The 24,108-nt window shown below is 31.5% G+C and overlaps 1 protein-coding gene across 3 annotated transcripts in view; it reads right to left on the bottom strand.

The window, feature by feature from the left end:
• LOC124362575 (putative surface protein SACOL0050) overlaps positions 1-5,986 on the bottom strand; it is a 52,527-nt gene extending 46,541 nt beyond the window's left edge. The window contains exon 1 of one of the 3 annotated variants that reach the window (XM_046817221.1): positions 240-5,986. In XM_046817221.1, coding sequence (XP_046673177.1) covers positions 240-5,481 — 5,242 coding nt within the window. In that variant the 5' untranslated portion in view covers positions 5,482-5,986. The remainder of the gene's footprint in view (positions 1-239) is intronic. The other 2 variants (XM_046817204.1, XM_046817213.1) reach the window with 2 other exon arrangements.
• Between the last annotated feature and the right edge of the window lie 18,122 nt (positions 5,987-24,108).

The raw sequence follows: 24,108 nt of genomic DNA, 5'->3' as shown, positions 1-24,108 counted from the left end.
TGTTCATTGTTAAATAACTGTATCTTATGTTTTGTCATTATAAGTAACTTAATGGAATAATAAATCTGTTTATCTTTTTGAAACAAATGGTTTGGACTAAATAAGGCAGATAAGCAACTAAAAAAGTTTAAAAGCACTATGCCACCTCAAACTGAAGGGTTCAATAAAAAGTCTTTATATTAAATCAACGATTTTGACGATATTGGTAAACTAAAATGACAACTAGAATAATAACATACCATCATCTTCTGATGAATCATCAGTCAAAGTGTCTTCCTCGGAGTCAGAAGTATATTCGCTGTCGCTGTCACTCGTGTAATCCGATGAAGAACTCTCGTCCTCATCACTCATGTCCACTAAAATGTTCTCATTATCAGCACTTAGTCTTATACACTTGTTGATGAAGTGTAACAAACGTAATTCACTTTTGGAGAGGTCATTTTTTTCTAATGTTTTAGTATCAGAACCTTTATCTTCACTTTGATTAACAGAAGAGCTTCCCTTACTATTGGACGTAGCAGTTTGCTTTTGTATCTCATTTTGTGACTTTTTCTCCTGAATTATTTCTTTGACATCAAGAGAAGATTGTTTGACGTCTTTTAATTTTTTAGGTGATTTTGAATTTCCTTTTTTGTTACCACTATCCTTATCTTTGCTCTTTTTCTTCTTCTTTGAACTCTTTTCTGTTTTAGTTTCATCTAATGATTTTGATTTCTCAATTGTTTTGGAACCTTTCCTTTCTGCATCAGTTGCATTACTATTTCCATCTTGTGCATCAATATCTTCTGGAACATCAGATTCAGATTTTATACGCTTTTTCCTACTTTCTTTAACTGCAATAAGTTCCTTCTTGGGGGATTCTTTTTTCATGCCAACTTCTTTATTGTCTTTGATGAGTTTACTAGAGAGTTCTAGCTTTGAAGTACTTGTATTTGATTGGTCAATCTCCACTTTCTTAGAAATTAACTCAATAGGCTTATCTTGATATAATGCGGACTTCATAGTTTCTGTTGATTTAGTTTGTGTGGGCACAATATGTTTCACTTTAGTCTCTGATTGATTTTCATGGCTTAGAAGTTTAATATTTGTGTCACCTAATTTTTCTGGGTCATGCTTATCCTTGACCAATGTTTTTTCACTAATTTCATCAACAGCATTCTGCTTTATCAACTTCTTGACTGAAGTTGATTTTTCTTCTTTTTTATTAGCTAGAGCATTGCCATCCTTAACCAACTTTCCAATTTTCTCTTCAAGTTTTGGAACAGATTTACTGCCTAGTTCCTTGCCGTCAGTATTGTCTTGAGACTTTGTGTTGGAAGTTTTAACATTATTGACACCTTTAACATTTTCTTCAACCGTTCCGGTTTTACTAAATAAATTTTTAAGGCCTTCCACCTTAGATGGAGCAGTCTTCTCCTTTGTAACTGGTTTCTCAGCATTTACACCTTGTTTTGTGATTTCTTTACCTACAGGAGTTGTAATATCTCCTTGTTTTGTTACAGGAATTTTGCTCTTTTCATTTTCCAAATTTATATCTACTTGACCGTCTTTATCAGTTTGTATTTCTGTCATAGCATTTGTTTTTTGTTTATCATTAACTGTATCACTACTCACTTCAGTTGAATCGTTCACAGAACTATTCTTTTCCGCCATATCAGTTATACCAATTTTATTTTCATCAATGGGAATATTTTTACTTGCATCAGGAATACTTTTCTCAGCTTCAGAACTATTATATTTCTTTTCTGACTGTACCATGGAAACTTCAATTGGCAGATCCATCTTTGGGCCCACAATTTGTTTCTTGGCCATTACTGGAGTGCATGGATCAGATTTAGGTGCTACATTAACAAGCTTTTTCCTTCCCAATTCTGGTGTTCCAAATTTTTGTTGAAGAATTAGAGGTGAACTTTCTAGTGGAAGTTGCTTTTTCTTTAGCACAGGTGTACTAGGGTTTGACTTAGGAGCAACATTACTTATCAATTTTCTTCCGGGTTCTGGTGTTCCAAACTTGGGCTTGACTATTCCTTGGATAATTTGTTTATTTTGTACAACAGGTGTAGTTGAATTAGACATATTATTAGCATTTGCTTCAGTTTTTCTACCCATTTCTGGTATTTCGTCAATTAGATCATCTACTTTGATGTCTTTCTTTTGTAAAACAGGTGTAGTAGGACTTGATTTGGTAACATTTGCAACAATATTTTTGTCAATTTCATTTGGTGTTTCTGTTGTTTTGTGTGCTGAAATTTCTGGTGTTATTTCCTTCTTTTTGAAGACAGGGGTACAAGGACTTGATTTAGGTTTGTCATCTCCTAATTTTTTCTTTGACATGTTTGGTGTCTCAGACTTCACCTGATCAGTGATTTCAAAAACAGTATCTTTTTTATTCATATTAGTTGCAGTAGAAGTACATTTCAATGTATCATCATTCTTCTCTGGAGGATCAGTAATAAGCTGTTTTGTGTTTTCATATTTATTTTCATTTTCACTCAGAATTATCTTCCAAGGATCAAATTCGTTGCTTGGTGTTTCTATTTTTGATTGTACCAAATCTTCACTTTTAACTTCTTTCTTTGAAAAAACAGGAGTGCTGGGTTTTGATTTGGGGATTTCGCTAAACATTTTTTTCTTGCCAAAATCTGGTGAGTTAATTTTAGGTTCTATTTCCTTTTGTAGAACATCTTTTTTTAGTACATTTGGTAAGTTTTGATTTGAACACGTTGTTTCTTCATTGGTAAATTTTCTGGTAGCAACAGGTGTTCCTATCTTGGGCTGTGCAGTTTTTGTTTTTGTAGTAATTTCCTTTTTCTGCAAAACAGGTGTAACTGAACTGGATTTACAACCTTTATCTATTGCTTTTATCACATCTGATTCTAAAGTTTCAATTTTTTGATCTGTTATATTTTTCTGTAAAACCTGTTTTGCAACTAAACTAGATGAACTGTTATCACAATCACTACCTAACATATCTTTATTTAAAAATGTCCTTTCCAAATTTTGAGTTTTTAATTGTGGATGTTCTTGATGTGTTTGACATATTTCCTTTTTCTGTAAAATTGGAGTGTTGGGCTTTAAATTTTCTGCTTTGTTTGGTTTTATTTTCTTATCAAGTTCTGGAGAACCAGTCTGTTTTTGCTCACTATCTTCTAGGCTAACATGCTTTCTTTGTAAGATAGGTGTACTTGTATTAGATTTTGAACTCATATTATTTGTGAGGGATACTTGATCTATTTCTGGCTTTCCAATTGCAGATTGTTCTTTATTTTCTTGTATGGTTTCTTTTTTTGACATTAGCGGTGTATTGGGATGTGATTTAGGAAGTTTATTTCTCAATGCATTTCTGTCAATGTCAGCGATTCCTAAGCTGCTTTGAGTTGTACTACTCTGATCAACTGGTCTTTTTGATAAAATAGGTGTACTGGGATTTGATTTAGCAACAAACTTCTTTTTCTCAAAATCTTTCAATTCAGTATTTTTTAGTGATTGTAACATTTGTTTTTCATCTGGAGAAACAGGAGTGCTGGGAGTCACATTGATTAATATTTTTTGATCAACTTCTGAAGTAGCAATATTTTTCTGAGGGATTAGTGGTTGCTCTATAGAAAGAAATAAACTTTGTTTTTGATTTTCTAATGTAGTTTTTGAGTCATTAATTTTATTTTGTTGATCTATATTTGAAGTAGTAATGATACTTTCCTTACAATGTTCTATGGAATGATCAAATTCACTACCTACAGTTTTCAGATCTGTGTTTAGAAATAGCTCAACACCACTATTATCTTTTTCACCGGCTAAATCAGTTTCTTTACCTGAATGTTTTTGTGTTTCATTTTCCGGCCTAATGCTATCAGTCTTCTGATTTTTTCTTTTGTCCAATATTGGAGAAGTTTTGTTCTTGTCAGCTCCCTTTTCTTGTTTTTGTTGTTTCTCTAAAAATCCTTTGATCTTAAACTTATTCATATATTCTTCAGTATTCTTCAAGGAACTATTTTCTTTCTTTCCGTCAGTTTTAACAGTGACACTCTGTTCATCCTGTATCTCCTTATCACATATTACTGGTTTGTTTGTTATACCTGTACTATTTACAATATTCTCAGATTTACTTTTGTTATCACAACCACTATCACAAGCTTTGCTCATAAGTCTTATATTTTCTGAATTTGCACATGAAGTCTTATCACAAATTTGCATGTTCTCTCTACTTTCATAATTTAGAGGTTCTTTCCTCAAAATATCTGGAATGTTTTCATAAATTGATTTGTCAAACTGATTCTCAGTTTTTCGAGGACTTTGTTTGACAGATTTTCTATCACCTTCTTCAACAATGACTTCATATTGAAACTTTCTTAAAAGTTTAGGAGATGATTTTTCTTCTACATGCAAAGCATCAATTTTGAATTTTAAGGGTCCACTCAAATTTTTCTTTTTTTTGGTTGATCTTCTTTTGATAACTTTTGTATCTGTTTCATCCTGGGTGGTATTTCCTTCTTTTAAATTTTCATCTGAGTTCACCTCATCCAATGGCAAATTCCTTGAACTTCTTTTTTTATGGAAATGAGATTTCTTTTTTTCTACCGGCAAACCATTTTCATCCAACAAAAGGTGGGAGGATTTCTTTTTCCCATATGGAAGAAATTCTCTTTTAGTTTTACGTTTAGCAGAGTTTGAATCGCTATTTTCTACATTTTGATCATCAGAAATTTCTTTTTGACTGCGAAACCCAAGTTCTTCTTGAATCATGCAATCAAATAAAGCAGCTTCTGCTTTCAGTAAATCGCTATCGATTGATGTTTTCCTTTGAGGAAGTGATTCACTGATTTCTTCTTGAACAATATCTTCAGGTGGTGGTAGTGGACCAGAGATTTTTCTGTAAACCGTATTTGTCCTCTTGATAGTTCCAGCTTGTGCTGGAGTCTTACTAAGTTCTTCTTCACGTTCCTCCCAAATCCGTTTCCTCCTAGGGATTTCCTCTTTTGGCTTCTCTTTGATGAGATATTTTTCCATCAACAATTCTGCTTGAGTTTTCTTTTTCTTCAATTCTGGGTTCTCTTTCAGTTTTTTTGTATGCATCCGCACAATTGTTTTCCCTCGTGAAATCAATCCTGGGGTTGATTCCATATCATTGATATCATCATGCTTCCTTCTTGAAACGTCAATATTCTCCGTATCGATGACCACTGGCCGAGGTTGGCGATAATACGTCTTCCCACTAATGTGTCTTGGAGAACCAAGATCTCTACGGGAGATGAGTGGAGAACCGCTCTCCGATATAGAGGACAACATCGGGGAGTAAGAGCGCAACCCACGAGGCACAGGATTGGTGCCGATACCAGCAGATAACATGGCAGAGATGGGTGACATATAGCTGAAGGAGTAGGGAGAGGATATCCGAGAAGTAGCAGGAGTGTACGGTGAAGATGGCAGGTAATATGGGGGTGGTTGACCTGACCCATAGTAGTGATCTGAATAATAAGGCATTTTTATTCAAACTTACAAAACTTTTAAGATTCAATCAATTAAATGTTTAAGAGTCGAAAACAAAAGTATGTTTAAAACATGTTTGTGTTTAACACACCATACTTATCTTTAAATGAACCAAACAGCACAAATGACGAGCACAGACACGGACACTGACACAGTCACATGATTCCGCACACCGCGTACTGCCACGCCACTCGGTCAGTCGCACGCTACACACTGACAGTCACAAGAATGCTGCCAATCCCTCCTACCCCACAGGCTCCACCATCGCGCTATTTTTAATAACAAGCTGGTCTACACTAATAGGCTGACAAACAATGGCAACAAAGATACCTTTACATTCACTCTTACTTTGTATGCAGATTTTAATTTTTATTGGTGGCTATAGACTAAATACATATTTTCTTAATTATTGTTAATGTAATGTAATTAATACTATAATTTTAAAACTTTCTCGCTCCAAATTTTTTTTTATTAAGCTAAGTTTTATCATAATTCACAAAAGGTATTGAAAAAACCCACAGTAAAAGATAATGTAAACAAAACAAAACAAAATATAATAAACTCTTTTTATTTGAACACAAATAGTTTTGAACAATTTAATAATTTTTAATATATCAAGGAAGACTAATAAAATTATCTAATGTTCTGCATTAATAATAAAAGACATTATACACATATTTCATGAGTTAGTTTAAGAGATTTAATGTTGCAGAGGGAAATAAGAGAGATGATGTTTTGTTGAGAAAAACCATATACAGTCCAAATTAAAATCGATTTACTTACACAACACAATTTAATTTTTGTAAGATTCCATTACAAACAAACATTGAATTTACTTAAAACTATAAGAAACTTTATATAGTACAAAATACTAATAGTACTACTACTACCTAACTATTTATCTGATACTAAAAAAAATTAAGATGATATCTGACATACTAATAATTACTTATTTCAAATTCACCCAACTAAAATCATTTAACTCAATAAAATTGTCTACTCAAATAAACTATTATGAGTTAAATGGGATTTAAGTAATCAGAAGTCAATGTTCAGTTAAATATTGAGATAGCAATAGTTACTCTGACTATATCAACAAACCTCACAGACCACATGGTAAATTATTGACTAAATTATATAAATCAGATTAGTCACAAAAAAAGGTTTGGTTTAAATATACCATTTATTGATATTTACTATGAATTGCTACTTTAGTAAATAGCAATTTTATTTATGTGTCAAGAATTTAATTTATAAAATAACCTAAATACTAATATATTTTGTATTTCACAATAGTATAATAATTCTAATTAAATTATCAGTATACGTTTCACTGCTAATAAATGTAATCTATCAGAGAAGACTGATAGGTTATTTATAAAATAACCTAAATACTAATATATTTTGTATTTCACAATAGTATAATAATTCTAATTAAATTATCAGTATACGTTTCACTGCTAATAAATGTAATCTATCAGAGAAGACTTAAATGCCATAATAGAAATTATCAATAGTTTGCTGTTGTTTATAATTTTTTTAAATCTGTTAAAACTTTAATGTTGTATGGATATTTTTATTGTAACTATTTATTTTATGTACATGTACTTTTAAGAAAATAGATAAAAAGTTTTAATAAATATTAAAACTTAATAAAAATGTAAGATGAATTAATATACAAAAGTGAAACGTCTATAGATCTAACAAAATTAAAGTATTTTCTGCTCTATGAATTATTAACAAGCTTGTGCCAACAAAATGCATTCTCGGAAACTATCAGGAGCTAACTTCCTTAAACATGACCTCCTCTTAAACTAAATCTCTTTTAAAGGAACTTCTCGTAACGTTGCGGTAAACAAGAATCTTCAATTACGCCTAACAGTGACAGTTGTGTACCAAGACAACATTAAGAGTATTGTTAGTAATTGCGCAAGACAAGAGTCTGTAGCCACCTCTTACAGAGACTGTGAAGCTATTCCCAACCTGGCAATGGCCCAGCCCCCCCTCACATCTTCCTCACCCTATCTTTTGACTCCATACCTGTTGTATTCGTCCTGGACACTCATCAGACACATGGGAACACCCAATTACGTGTCATGTCTACTGTGATATACACTTTTCCTCTTTAAATTTATTTAATTGCCTTATTAACTTTATAATCCTGGCAAAACAAAGTTGAAATTATTAGTACGGTACGGTAACTATTTTAAGTAGGAAACTTTTGTTACATTAATTTTAATATGTACTTCTTTTTTTAGAGGAAAGGGGATAATTTAGGGTAGTATTCAAAAGCCAAATTTGATTAATTTAACAAACAAAATAAATCATTAATTATTTATGGCAAAAATTAACCAATTTTATATATAAAAAAAAAAAAAAAAAAAAAAAAAAAAAACATTTGACACATGTTAAACACTCACTTCATAAAATCACAAAGCAATTATATATAATTGTTTCACACATTAAATTTTAATTACAAAAAAGAAATAGGTAGTATAAAAATGGTTTTTATGTAATAGGTGTATAATTTGCCAGTGTCTAGTCAGGAAACAAAAAGTTAGAGAAAATATGATGTTAATGGTTTTGATATCATAGTTTTTTGTCTAACATGACATAAACCACACATTACATTTTAAACATTTCGATTTTTTATCTTGCAAAGTAGAAATGAGAGTTTTAGTTTTGTTTTCCTAACTACATGCAAATATTGAAAATTTATGAGAGAAGGAACTTCTTTGTACTGTAATGGAGTTTTTTTAAATTTGATTATATTAAAAGTTTTTAAGGAGAAATGGTCCTAACCTATTTTACCAATTGTATTGACTTTCCTAGAAATAAAAATTATGGCTTTAAGAGTATAAGCATAGGGTTGTGGTTGTACCAATTTATCTTATTAAGACGGAAAAATACACATAACTTGTGGTTTTTATTGCTTTCAACTTAAAATTGACTGTTCCTGGCACTTGAAAGAAAGAGCGCAACATTTTAATATTTTTTTTTTCTTAAAACGTGCTTGAAAGATAGATATCTTTCATAAACTTTATCAATACATTGAAAATACGAGAACTGCCAGATAAACTTTTGAAAAATATTTTAGATTCATTCAATTCTCATCCAACTTCTTCATATCTTTTCGAATTTCATGTTTCAATGGAACCTGACCATTGCCAAAAGATTATCTATGTAAGTGGCTGCATTGTCTAAAAATGATGCTTGATTTTCATTTTGAATTATTTTAAAGTAGCGTAACATACTTAGATATTACCAAATCATATGTTTAGATACCTTGATAATAATGTAAGTATTATAACATAATAAAGCGCCAGTCTTCTAGTGTTTTAAATATGACTTTAAAACAACACTAGTTACAAAACAGCATATGATTTTACACAAACTTGACCTTTGCAATTCGCTTTTATTTAAGTGTTGCCATCCAGTAGGAAAAACTATATGGGTAAAATATTTAAACTAAGCACAACCACTTGAAAATTGTTTAAAAATGTTTGGCCTTAAAATCCTTCCTCATCTTGCGCTCATTTTTCATTCTCTCACTCTCCTCTATGTCCAAGTATGAGAAAACCCTTTGTAATGAGGTCTATCCTTTAATAGGTTTAAGATTATAAACTTAAATTATTATAACAAACTTAATAAAATGCACACGATTTTTATTTTTTAAGTGTTGGATAAATAAAAATAAATAAATATACGTAATAGGTTTATCATAATAATGATATCATATTTAACAAAGCAAGAACTTGGTAACATAAGAGAATGTGTATGTTAAAAAGAAACTCTACATAAAGTTCACTCAGTAAGTGAGTCTAAACATTGGAGGGAGCTTACAACGGATAGAAATAAACAGAACTGAAAGTGGCTGACTCACTGTTTGCTATATTTAATGTTTTTGTTTGTTTAAGAAACAACACAACAACTTTCTTAGTTAGGTGTTGTTCTATATTGCTTGTAGTTCTTTAAGTATCAATCAAAGTATTATTTTAGTTTATTAAGTAAAAAAATAGTTCTTCTGCAATGTTTCTTCTAGAACTTGTGCACAAATATGTAATTAGTAATTCTGCATACTTTAAAACCAAAATTCTGTAAAAATGTTATGTAACTTAACACTTTTTATAATTTTTCCATGAAAATGTTAAACTCCCCTCCATAGAAAAATCAGAAAAAATCACTTTGGTGCTGTTGTGAAACCCTGTGTCAGTTACAGTATCATAAATGGAGAAGAGCATTATCTATTAAAAGCATGATTAATATTTAAATAATAAGGCAATCTGAACTTATGCAAGGTCTTGTACCACTAAAGTCCTGTAACAAAACTAAGTATTGTGGATAATAAAGAATGGCTATTAGCCCTAAATACAAATATCATACTATACACAAATCACAAATCAAGTGTTCCTAGAGAAAGAAACAACTACTACTATTAACACTCGTCAACCTTTCCTATACATTACACAACCCTCATGGAAAAGACACCACATTATTATGCTAGCTGAGGACTCCAAAGACCTGCTTCCACCAACCCTGGACAACCTGACAGGACTATCACTACAAAGGACTCAAGAAATAACTGCTTGTGCCCCATCTACACATTGGAAGTTGTCCACTGAAAGCACTACTGATATCCGGACGACATGACCACTTCAATTTAACATAAAAATTACATAACTTTACTGTAAAAAAACTAGATTCATGTTCCCTACATAATCAGCTCTATCAAATACCTTAATAATAATGTAATAATACATTTTAGATATCATGATTAATAAAATACAAAATAAAATGATAAATTTTGTCTTTTTATTATAAGAAAACTCTTGTATTTTGTAACACCACCGTGGTTATATACTTGTCCGTATTTGAGAATTGGCCATTCTTATAATATTATGTAGTGGAATTGGAGCTCTTTCCACGTTACACCACAATTAAAGATAAAATCACCCAAAACAAAAAAACAGTGTATTTATTGTTTGGTATTTATGTATGTTTATAAACACACATAAATAGTGTAAAATGCATTGTAAATTAAATTTAAAATATTTAAGAAGGATTAAGCTACTTTATCGTTGTGAGGAGCAAACAATTGGTGCTACGTGGAACCAAATAAGATTAACCAGATCCCGCTGACAGAACAACAGTTCCTGGCAGGGAACAAGTGGTGCGGGTGTGGCTAGTTCCCGACCCCCACACCAGAGAGTAGCACGGGACAGAGCCACTTCCTGGTCCTACCGTGCCAAATGTCCTCACTAATCGTGTAAACACCACCCAGATGATTACATGCTCCAGAATACGGCTGTTTGTGTATAATCACACCTCGATTTGTAGTCATGTTTACAAAACAACTGAAACTGGTGTGTGACTCATTTAAATTTGTTATATAATTATTGTTTTACAGATAGTATTACAAAATGAATTACACCTAAATTTTGCCAAATTCCAGAAGATGTTTGAAGGTTTCCTGAATACATAAAGTCAAATAAAAAAGTTAAATTATTTATAATTGAATTTTCTAATTCTACTGTAATTTAATATCATTTTTTGAGCAATGGAAAAGTTAAGGAAGAATAAATTTGTTTTTAGGTCTTAGAATTATATTTCAATTTTTTTTTGCTTACTGAGAATAAAAACACAAGAAATAGATTTATGAAGGTGCCTAAAGCCTCTGCGTTTATAGAAGATAATTCTGAAAACTTTGTTGTTACGCACAGGACGAGTATTACTTAATGTTTAAACTAAGTAATCTACTGTCAAATATTTTGTTCAATGCTGTTAGCATTCTAACAATTCTAACAAAGATGTTTATTAATCAACAATAAATTTTACAAAGATATTTAATAATGTAATATATACCTTCCATTGTTAACGACAAAGATTTTAAAAGAACAATACAAGTGTTTTAGAGATTTCCAGTTGATAAACGTTATATACTGAAAATATCAACCTCACAGAGATTGAACATGACTTGAAACTGTGTTTTTAACACAAATAGCTTGCATATTTTCTATGCACAAGGTTGAAAACTGATGCCTTCTTGACCGTTCTGACAGCTTGTAGACACCTAACACCTGACTGACCCAAGCTTTGATTTGTCAGCTGTCTTGTCCTTCACTACCAGAAATAGTGTTGCTCAACACTACAGTGTCTACAGTGATCGTCACAGAACAGAGCTACTTCAAAATACACAAATATTATTAATAATTAGCACACTATCTATTATTACCCTTGCTTAAAAAATGTCTCCTTAAATTGGCTTTCCCAATGTATCGGTAAAATATAGTTTCATCATGATTTTGATTCAAACTTATGTTTTTCTTTTTATTTACAAACCAATTTATTTATTATATTTTATTTATTTTTAATTTGTTATATTATTTGAAAATTAAAATCTTATCATTAATAAAAAAAACAACTTGGGATCCACCATTCTTATGTAAAAATGTTGGCACTTGAATTGGAAAAGTGGGCATTTATGATATAATGAAGAGAAATGCCTTACCACCACATGCCTTAATTTGTACACACTTGATAAGGATGTGCTATCAATAAAATTTGCTGTAAAAATTGTTTGCACAAACTTTTGATCATGGATGTGGAATTTATTATGTATTTACAAAATATTTAAATTTAAACAGTGTTAGTAATTTTTGTAAAAATTATTGATTACATTAGCGCAGCAAAAATAAATTAAAAACTGAAACTATTCAAAATGATTAAATTATTTTAAAAAGTTAACAAAAATTTAATGACATAAAAAAATTAAAATTAAATGGAATAACTTAATAAACTTACCAGAAATGTATATATCCTCCTTTCTTATAAAAGCAGTATAAAAAATAAACTTACTTGAATTAAAGCAACAATGGGCTTCACAAAACATAACGATCGAAAACAATGCACTAAAATTTTAGGATTAAAGTAGAATACTTGTTCAAATTAAAATATTATCACCTTTCTTATGCATTTTGATGATTAAACAAATCTAAAACCAAAGAAGGATTACTATCTCAGATATGTCTTAATGCTCTTCGCTGAGGGCTTTTGACTATTTATATGAGGTGTGTTCAGAAAGTAAGTACCATTTAAAAAAAAACCAAGTAAAACAATTTTTTCAACACAATTTTATTTCTACATGAAAGCCCAAACCTTCAACTATTTTTCAACATAGTTTCCACTGACGTTCAAACACTTGTACATAGTGGGAGATCAATTTGTCTATACGCTCTTCATAGAAGGTTCCCACCAACGAATGCAGCCACGCCTTCAAGGCAATTTCCACTTCATCGTCGGTTTCAAAGTGTTGGCCACCTAACTCGCACTTCATGTGCAGGAAAAAGTGGTAGTCAAACTGTGCCAAGTCCGGGGTATAGCAGGTGATCGAACTACTCTCAAAGAAATTTTTGAACCAATGTTTGAGTGTCACCAGCGGTATGGGGCCGAGCATTGTCATGGAGCAACACAATTCCGTTACTGAGCAATCCTCTCAATTTGTTTTGAATTGCCCGCCTTAGTTTTCTTAAGGGACAGTGCACTTGATTTTTGTGTGCAGACATTGTCGTTTTGAATTTTTGTTTCTTCGGGAATTGTGTGTGTCACCGGATTCTGGTGTGACACGATGGACCCAAGTTTCATCACCTGTCACAATTTTGTTTAAAAAATCCCCACCATCACCACTGTACTGTGTGAGAAAAGTCAAAGCACTTCCGAGTTTCTTGGTTTTGTGCACGTCAATGAACATTTTTGAAACCCATCGAGAACACAGCTTACAATAACCTAACAATAACAATTCCATAACAATTTCGTACAAAAGAGTGCGTGAAATTTGTTGGAAATTGTTAGATGGCGATTTCATAGTGAAACGTCTGTTCTCTTGGATATTTCGTCCACTACCCTCACCAGATCATCGGTGACGAGAGAAGGCTGACCGATGCACATTTGTTCGACCACCATTGAATATTCTAACCCATCATTCCTTCACTCATCATGTCTCTCCCGTACACATCTAAAACTTGACAATAAATTTCAGCCGGTTTCACATATCTTGAGTTCTAAATTCTTATTACAGAACGAATCCAGCACCTTCTTGGATCTGTTTATCAGCTGTGTGGATTGTGTCTCGCCCTCACAGTTTTATTTACACTGCAGCTACTTTACCTGTTCTATAACTATATATTTTTTTTGTGCAGGCATATACAAGTTTCGCAGTCTAAGTGTAAAATATTAATTGAACAGATTAATGTAGCCATAGATGTATCCAGGAAGCTTGCATTTTGTTTTGAGGTTAGCCGTGCAGTGGCAGTGGTCATTAGAGATGTGTCGTTCAATTTGAACGGGTCAGTCAAGTGAACAAGTGATCCAGATCAGAGTGTATCAAAAGACCTGTTCACCTAGAACGTTTCGTTCACTTTTTCCTGCCAACTGAATAAGTTTGATATTTTTTCAAACCAGATATGTTATTTTTAATGATCGTTAAAACTTATAATATTATTAAATTAATTTATAAACTTTTATACATGAAAAATAGCTTAACATCATATGGAAATAACTATATAAATATAATATATATATATTTAAGAATAAAACCGTAATCGTATAACTCAACAGGGGGACTAGGGAGTCTCCCCATTTGTAGGAAATAGCCTTACTTATGATAAATTAAAGGCATATCAATCAACCAAGTCCATTTATTATAAGTATTAACATTTAAAATATTTAGCAATGTATCTGGTAACTTACAATTACATTTTTTAAATCAGTTTTAATATTTGCATTTAATAGATTACTGAAATAATACATCTATCCATTCACTGTATGATATGCTGTTTCTTCCTCTATTCGAATACTTTTATACTAGCAGATCCTTTCGTTCACTCGGTCATTACATCCAGTCGTTCATTTTGTTCATTCAACACCCAACACCATGATGACCGGTATAACACGCTGTAGCGGGAAGGTTCAGTGACTGTACTGACCGGTTCAACTGAACGGGTCGCAGCAGTGAACGATACTGACTGAGCCGGATTGGTCAGCTGATCAAATAGAGTGAGCGCCGAGCAGTGGTGGGGATACTTGGAGGGGCGGCGGAGGGATATTTTTCCCACCCTGCGTGAACTCAAATCAACCAAGGTTTTTTGTAAGCGGTTTACCTATAATAATACGTCTTTCCAATGGCAAGCTAGTAATTTCTACAGTAGAGACCACCAGAGAGTGCAGTTAAGGGAGGAGCCTATTTGGCACGTGACCTTGGAGCACCAATTAGGACTGCGCTAACTAATAACTATGTTAGTTCGAGGTTTGTACAGTATAACACTGTGACAACGGTCTGTGTCTGCCGCAGTGTGCCGTGCCAGGCAGCAGTTTACATGTTGCGCCAAATGCACTATTTCGTGGCCCCTACTGTAGTTGTTTTTTAATTCATATTTTTAATTAAACTTTGGTAATTGTTCATTTATTCTATATAGCTATCTTCATTGAAAATGTGATTAATTGGGATGTTTTATAGCAAGATTTGGTATACAGATTATTGACTATAAAACTCATGTGTAATATTGATATTTTTATGTTTTATTGTGCACATTTGAATGTATTCTGATTATTTAAAAAATTTAAAGTTACAATACAAACAGTGCATTGCACTACAGCTTGTTCAATTCATGATAATGCAAAAACAAGGGAATTTTACAAAACATATACTAAAACAAATGCTGTATACACTAAACCAAGTTTAACATTTTAAAAATACCTCAGAAATTTATTTCAAAATAATAAGTATTTTAAATATTATAAATTATTAAAAGTGATCAGAAATAATGGAAGAATAAAATGTCAGCCAATATAAATAACTTTTATTGACAATTTTACAATTATTTGTGTTATCCTGACTGGTCCTAATTAAGTTGGATAATTAATTGAGAGTTTACTGTTCTAAACGTTTATGATGTTAGAATAAAATACATAAATTTGGCATGTAAAATGATAGCTGAAAGTTAACATGGTACATTTTAGGTTGTCAACATGTTTCAAGTAACAGTTGAATATTTGAAAACAATTAATTATAAATCTTCCTATCTGAAGCACTATGTATGATTGAAACAGCTGTTTCAACAATCACCTTAGGTATTTTTAAGTGCATCACAAAGTAAAATGCTTGTAAGTTAAGTGCTTTAAAGCTACATAAAATGTGGTTTCCTAAATACGTTTTTGGCAGGGCGAGGGTTTTGGAAGGACAAAGAATTTTTATGGAAACCTCATGACTGTGATATGGTATAACACACTGATTGTGGTAGGTACACTACTGCATTAGGCTCTCAGAATGACTGATCAAAATAATTCAGTATAGAGTTGCTGCTAAATTATTAGGAATTTAAATCAAAATACTTTGAATTATTGCAATATTTCTCTCTTAACTGAATTCTTAACTCTTTTTTCGTGTATACTCACTCATAAATTAAAATAAATTTAAGGTAAGCATATAATTAAGACTTTTCATTTGCCCCACATATCCAGTTACACTGAAAATTGCTTGACGGCATAAAAAATTGGTTTTAGATACTATGTTAAAGTGTAAACTTTCACTTTTTAAATGATGTTCCCACTGTATACACAATCCTTAGTACAAAACTTAAAGGAAAGCATTTTTAATTATATGGAAAACAGTTCCAAACTATAATCTATTTATAGTCCAGTCAATCTGTTCCGTAATACAGCCAATCAAGGAAAATATTATTATAAAGCTAAAATTATTATCTTCATGTAATAGACAACAATATTTCACTAGCATACTTTCAGGGCTCTTTTAATACAAACAAAATAAATCAAAGTTTTAGCCATTTTTTCCCCCAAGGATACCCAGAAAATTGATTAAAAATGTCATATTGTTCATTAAATTAAAATTTTGCATAGTACTCATCCTTTTTACGTAAGAATGAATTAAATTATTTGCGTTTGGAAGAGCATCTTTCTGTTGGTAATTCTCAAAATAATATAGTTAAATTGGATTTTTGACACCATTAAGTGAATCAATTTAAAACTGAATATATAACTTTACTGTTAGATATTTGAATACATATTAAAATCATAGATCGAAATAAACCATATTATATAAAAATGAGTTTATTACTAAAAGTTAGGTTGTACTGTCTGTCGTAAATCATGATTTGGAAAGTTAAATAGGTATCATTTAAAATTATTCTCATCTAAACTTTCATTTTGTTACCTGATTAAATTGTTAAAAATGTTATTAAAAACTGAGTTCATTATAAAATGATAATATTATTTCAATGTTCATACTCATAAAAACTTAACAGTTGTTACATCTCATCAGGCTGATCTCCAAGGAATCAACCATGAACCTCAACAAGTGCCACAGAATGAGAGTGAACTTTCGTTACCTTGAGAGTCAGAGGATGAGGTCGAGTACGAGGAATCAGTTTCGCTTTCGGTCTCAGAGTCCGACTCATCAGATGACGAATCATCCTCCACAAAACTGTTATTGTACTTGATCTTGAGCTCGAACTGTGGTGGCCTTCCATGCCGGATGGGAGCAAAGTGCCGGATGGGCATGTTTTCACCGAACGCGAGCACAGATAAGAAAACACTCACGTCAAAAACAACACTGAGCCGCAGCTAGCTCAGTGATTGTATTGCGACAGATGATTAATTATAAGCACCTTGGTGGCAGTGGGCCAGGGCTATTTAACGGCCGATCGAACAGAAGGTCAAGATTAGTGGTAAGGTGAGGTGGCCAAACAGGTTACTGGGTCCCCGTCAATGTCTGCGTCTGTTCGGAGGTGAACGACAATTAGACACAAGGCTCAGTGTCCATTAATACCTTCGTACGCCAGCACCAACTACTTTTTATTTCAAATAGAACTTCTTGGCATAACAACAGAAAAATTTCTATAAAACTTCCATTGATCAACAAAAATATTTTGAATATAGCAATATTGAAAAAGTTAGAAGATAAACACTTAAATAAACTACACATCAATAACAATTTTAATTTCCTGGTAAAATTATAAGCTTAAAGAATGTTGCTGAAGACAGATGACTCAGATGGTGTGGGGAACCTTTCCATGCATGGTAAGAGGTAAATATCTAAAGTATTTATTAATAACGAATTTTTTATATGCAACAAGAAAATATAATAAAGAGGAGCGCAGATTTTTGTTAAAAAATTGATGTTTCATTGCTTCAAGTTTACATTTTAGGTAATGTACTTGAAACTACACAGCACTTTAAGTATAAAATAACTAAGCAGAATGGAAATTTGTACAGAATTAATTCAAATTAAATACCTATATCTGTACCACTCAGATGTGACTGTTGTGATGTGCGTCACTGCTACGGACCAACCAAGCCAGTAGGTCTACTGTGCCAATAATCAGGGTAAACATTTGCCAAATGGCCTGACTGACTGACTCGTGACTTGGTCTACACTCTATCAACTGTCTCTTCTAACATACAGGCTAATGATCTATTTATTTAGCATGATTCTCTGAAATACAGGTTTTACCTGTTGGCTAATATTTTTAATGTAAAAATTTAAAGGATCATTTCAAAGATTTTTAAAAATTATCTATGGTGTAAAACTTAGGGTTGTTTCACTACATTGAGCTTTTAACTATCTAGGATTAAGACACGTCCATGCCAAGGTCACCATGGAGTCTTAGGAAATGAGATAGCTGATCTTCTAACCAAAAAGGAAATTGGATAGAACCTGACTATGGCATGAATTGCAATTCAGACATAGTGTCAGAACAGAACACTTTCAATTCTGGAAACTCTACCCCAGATGTGGTAGAAATATTATCTTGTTCTATGAATGTGAGATTTGGGACAATACTCTTGAGAAAGAGAGTATGTAAAACATTTAATTTTCAGCCAATATTATGGGAAAACTCTTGAAGACACAAGTTTACACTAAAACAATCCCATCTTTCACTAAGCAGTGAGCAACTTAGAAGAACAGTTCGACTTAATCACTGATCATGGCAATTCCTGAAAACATCATAATGTACCTTTTCAATGAGGATCCCATATGCCATTTACATAGCAAAACAGAAGAAGCAGTAATCCATATTATATCGGAGTGTAAGGAACTGGAGGTGTGGAAAGTAAAACTCTTTGAAAATGATGTCCAACACTGTTAAGACAAAATTAGTATCAGCAGTAGGAGTGGATCATGACCTAGTCAAGGAAATAAAGATCGGCCTCCAATTGGTCCAATGATAGATCACAAGAGTCTCACAGAGCCTAAGGTTGGCGTGTGCAAGAGCATTTATAGATAACCCTGACCCTCCGAATTCCAATTCTAATTATTCTATTGTGCAATTCTAAACAAAGCAAAATTGAGTCAGCTGTACAGTGCTGTTATAGTATTTAAATGAACACAAATAGCACACCATAACATATATTGAAAACTTTTCACAAAACACAACCATTCCGTGTGCAAGGTGGGTTGATCATATGAGATGCAGCTCTTACCCATTCATTAACAAATAAGAAGTTGAACATTTTGTGTTTAGGTATAATACATTTATTGATATTTTCTATTTATTTAAATTAAGAGTGGTGATGGAATGAAATCAGAACAATTGTATACATAAGCAACAATGTAAATATCAATTTTTTATAAAATTAAAGTAGTATCCTAATTTGGTATCTATACAGTTCTTAAGAAGAGAGTTGTTGGAACCAAAACCAATTCCCTTACATAAAAAAAAAAAAATAACATTATTCTTATTTGACATACCAAAACTAAACCATGATGTGGAGCAAATACAATTTTTTGTAAGGGGAATAGAGAATGGATGCAGAATATATGGTTTTATTAATATATTGGTGATACTTGTAATTGAAATCCCAAAAATTATTTACATATCAAAACAAAGAGAGAAAGATGGACTTAAATAATAAAATAAATGTCTTTCTAATTTTACACGTGCTTTGTGAAGTACATGAAATGTATAAATTATTGAATACAGACTTTTTGAACTTTGAACATATAAACATTATATTTATATAGCAATTAAAGACTTTTTGTGTGGAAAGATGGTGATAGAATACAACTTTCCATTTTCTAAAGTAATAGTAGAGATTTTATTTTTTCGTTTTGAATTTTATCCACACTACATGTTTTAATAATAGTGTGAACATTATTGAATTATTGGTTTTGCCCTTTGTATGTTACGTGGTTTATAGAGGCTAGATTAATTTTTTATACACAAAGAATTGACAAATACTTTATATGTACAATAAAAAAATTTGTATAGAAAAGGTAGAAAATATAGAAGTAGCAGTGGAACAGTGTTTATAGTGCCATCCAATAGTCAGAACTATGAACAAGCATTAACAGGAAATGACACATCACTCATGAATTCTAACTGGTTCCAGTTACTATCCTCAGCGAGAAATCTGAGTTAAGTTTGCCAATGGCCATGTGCATATTAAATTTATTAATTTTAGGAGCATCTTTTGGAATATTGGAGAAATAGAACCTGAACCCAATGTTTTATTTTAAACATGGAAACATTCATTTATAGCTATCCAAAAGCGATAATGTACATACAAAACATAACATTGTAGAAAATAATAATCATTTCAGATTTCTACACATTTAGTAAGGAGAGGGATTTAGTGTCAGAATCAATTTACTTTACATAGAATACTTTAAATATTTGTATTTGATTTGCTAAAGGCATACTCAGTACTAATTTTGTACATATCAGGAACTAATAATTAATATTGATTTCATATACATATATTTTTTTTGCAGTAGAAAAGAAAGTTGGTAATTCAAAACCATATTCCCTTTACATTTATTTTGTCGTAAAATTTTTAATAAGCAGTCCAAAAAGCATACTAAATTTTATTAACATCTGGTAAAAAGAAATCATGATTTTTGAAATTTTATTTTTTCTTGGGAACAGGATGAGAGGTTCATCCTTCACATTTCAAAGGGTAAAATTATTGATGGCCCAAAAACCATGTAGATAGAGTTTTTATGTTGAAGTTCAAGAAGACTAAACTAATTGCTTTTATTTAAAGTACATATTGAGTAAAAGCTACTTTTAACTTTACCTTTTTTTGAAGGTGTTGGGATTTGTTAAATACCAAATATAATTAAATAAATTATTTTCTCAATTTTTTTATTTAATAAACAATATAAAAATGTTGTAAAAAATAAATATTTGAAATAGCTGCTCACAACTGTGAATAGCGAGGTGGTTCTGATTATGAGAAAATACTTTTGATATATTTATCTATTTCAGACTGGAATTGAGAAATTAGAAATAAACCATCTAGATCTACATTGGATAATAAGCACTCATTTGCTCATCAGAGAAGCATCTAAAGTAACATTAGCTTTGATTAGACTATTGGTGAATTCTGAAAGCCAACAGTACAAAGAAGGTGACATGGTGTTGGTCATTATTTACAAATCTTAAAAATCCTATTCTATGAATGTCAGATTTGGGCTACTACTTTTGAGAAAACAGAGTATCTAAAGTAACATTAGCTTTGATTAGACTATTGGTGAATTCTGAAAGCCAACAGTACAAAGAAGGTGACATGGTGTTGGTCATTATTTACAAATCTTAAAAATCCTATTCTATGAATGTCAGATTTGGGCTACTACTTTTGAGAAAACAGAGTATCTAAAGTAACATTAGCTTTGATTAGACTATTGGTGAATTCTGAAAGCCAACAGTACAAAGAAGGTGACATGGTGTTGGTCATTATTTACAAATCTTAAAAATCCTATTCTATGAATGTCAGATTTGGGCTACTACTTTTGAGAAAACAGAGTATCTAAAGTAACATTAGCTTTGATTAGACTATTGGTGAATTCTGAAAGCCAACAGTACAAAGAAGGTGACATGGTGTTGGTCATTATTTACAAATCTTAAAAATCCTATTCTATGAATGTCAGATTTGGGCTACTACTTTTGAGAAAACAGAGTATCTGAAACATATAACTTCAGTTCAAATATTTTTTCTCAAAGTCACTTGCTTAGAGCGGGGTGATTTCTGAGCCTATACTTCAGGTTATTCAAGGTGAGAGGCCCACTGATTTGAAAAGCACATATTTTCATATTTATGACAAGAAAAAACTTTAAGTTCAGGATCAATGGTTAGGTACGATTGTAAAACATGTCTTTAGAGTTTCACTAAGGATTTAGCAGAAAATGGACAGAAAAAAGAAGAGAGATAATAGATGTTTGAGGAATCTCTGAAATGAATATTGCTCATTCTTAGAAGTCGATATGCCTTATTATAAAAGTAGTTTATATTTAACATTTTTTTGTATGATTATTTTATGGGTGTTCCTTTAATCTAGCTAGCCTATAAATTGTTTAAGGTTTTGCAATAGATTTTAGGTTTAAAAAATATTTTTCATGTTAAATTCATAGCACTTTAAGATAACACAGAACACAGAAAAAATATTAGGAAAAATATTGATCACTTTACATGGTATTTAGGTTAAGTTGAACCAATTCCATGTAATTAAAGTAGACAATTTAGGACATTTTATAATCATGTACAAGTAAAATCGGCTGAATAAAAAAAGGAAAATTTTTAGAGTATGAGTTATACCTCAAGGAATAAAACAGTTTTTTTATATTACATTTCATTTTTTTAATGTGATTTTCTTAAATCATATTTAATAACAAAATCCTTAAATCATAAATAAATAAATGAATAAAAAAAGCGTTGCTCTGTTATACTAAAACCTGTAAATACTATAAACATTTTACATTGTTATATGGGTCTAGTAATAAAATGGCCTAAATTGCCTAATTTAACTCTTTGGGTTCTAAGATCCAGATATTCAGACATAGGAAGATACACAAGATATCCTGTTGCAAAATACTAATGTCCAGATATTAGCACGTTTTCAATTAAATTAATTGTATTTATTATATATAGTATAGTTTTGGTAAGTACATATTTTATTATTACTTTTAAATTTTACATTTGTTTGATGAAAATGATAAGTTTATTGTTACAGAATTTACTTATGTACAAATTTAAAAAAAAGCTGCTATCTTGAAATATAAAATGTAAAAATTTTTATTGAATTTTTTAATAGACATTATTCGTGATAACGTCTGCAAAATTTGGTTGATGTATGTGTAAGGATTTTAGGGAAAACAGGTTTTAATAAAAATTACATACAGACAAAATATCAAAAGTTTTGTGTGTTTGGAGAGTTCGATTGTCAAGATTTTTGTTATTATGTTGGGGTTCATGCTCCTAAAGTATAATACAATTTCCAGCTGTATTCAATGTTTACTTTTTCAGTGGCAGCTGCTAAGGCTAGATGTGTTTCATGAACTTAGCAATTTTTGTTTGTTAAAAAAAATTGATCAAAGATTTTGTATCAAATTTTGTGTGAAAATTAAAAAATGTAAGAAAGTGTGGGAAATGTTAACAAAGTGAATCTGCTATGAGTAAAACAAGATTTTATGAGTGGTAAAAACTTTTCAAAGATGGTCGTGAAGACATTATTTTAAGATAACGAATGCTACAGACACCCAGCACATCAACAGATGATGAAAACATGAAAAAATTGGAAGAAATGGTAATGAATGATTGCTGTATTACAAGTTGCTAAATGATTTTTGCATATCAATTGGCTCATGCAAAGAAATCTGTTTTTAAATGTTTTAGTACAAAACAGGTGGCAGCAAAATTTGTTCAAAAATTGTTAATTTGAATTTTGAACAAAAACAGCGGCAATTGGAAGTTGCTCAGGTGTGGCTTACATGAGGTAAAAGACAATGTGGAATTATTGAAACGTGTCATAAAAGGTAAAGAAACATGGGTTTACCGATATGATGTCGAAACTAAGCCTCAATCACCTCAATGGAGGTATTCTGGATTACAAGTGCAGTCAAACGTGAAGATTATGCTAACTGTGTTCTTTGATTTTAATGGTATAGCGCATCTTGAATTCTTGCCATAAGGTCAAACAGTTAATAAGGAATACCACCTACAAGTTCAATGCTGTTTTCGTGAAGCAATCAGAAACAAAGACCCCAAAAGCTATGGCAAAACAGTTCATAGTTTTTGCATCGTGATAATGCACTTGCTCACACTTCATTGCTTGTTGGTGAATTTGTTTGCCAAAAGGATACTGTAATATTAATTTACGTCGGGCAATATAAATTTTAGAAAAGGGAGACCACTATTAACACATTTACTACTAAAAATATATTGAAACTCATTAGGCATGAAGGTGAATGGGTGACAGAGCACCTGGAGTGAGTCCGATTGGAGACGTCAGAAGTGAATGTGTTGCTTATGAAAGGTATCAATGCAAAAACTGAGCAGCGGCATCACATAAGCGTCTTCAGTGGTAGTCAGAATTCGATATTCATAGTCTTAGACATTTTGGAGGTAGACATCAAGTTCTCATGATGTAATAATGAATAAAACAATGAATAAAAAGTTTTAGTTCAGCAACTTACATGTTTTAAATGGACTTACAACCAATAACATCTAGATTGTGGAAAACAAATGAATTCCTACAACGTATTTAGGATAATCTGATTCTAGATAATCATGTCCCTAGTGTATTAGTTTATTTGACCCTACACATGGTTA

The sequence above is a fragment of the Homalodisca vitripennis genome, chromosome 1 (genome assembly GCF_021130785.1).
Source record: "Homalodisca vitripennis isolate AUS2020 chromosome 1, UT_GWSS_2.1, whole genome shotgun sequence".
In the NCBI taxonomy this organism is placed as follows: domain Eukaryota; kingdom Metazoa; phylum Arthropoda; class Insecta; order Hemiptera; family Cicadellidae; genus Homalodisca; species Homalodisca vitripennis.
This window is presented reverse-complemented; position numbering and strand designations above follow the sequence as displayed.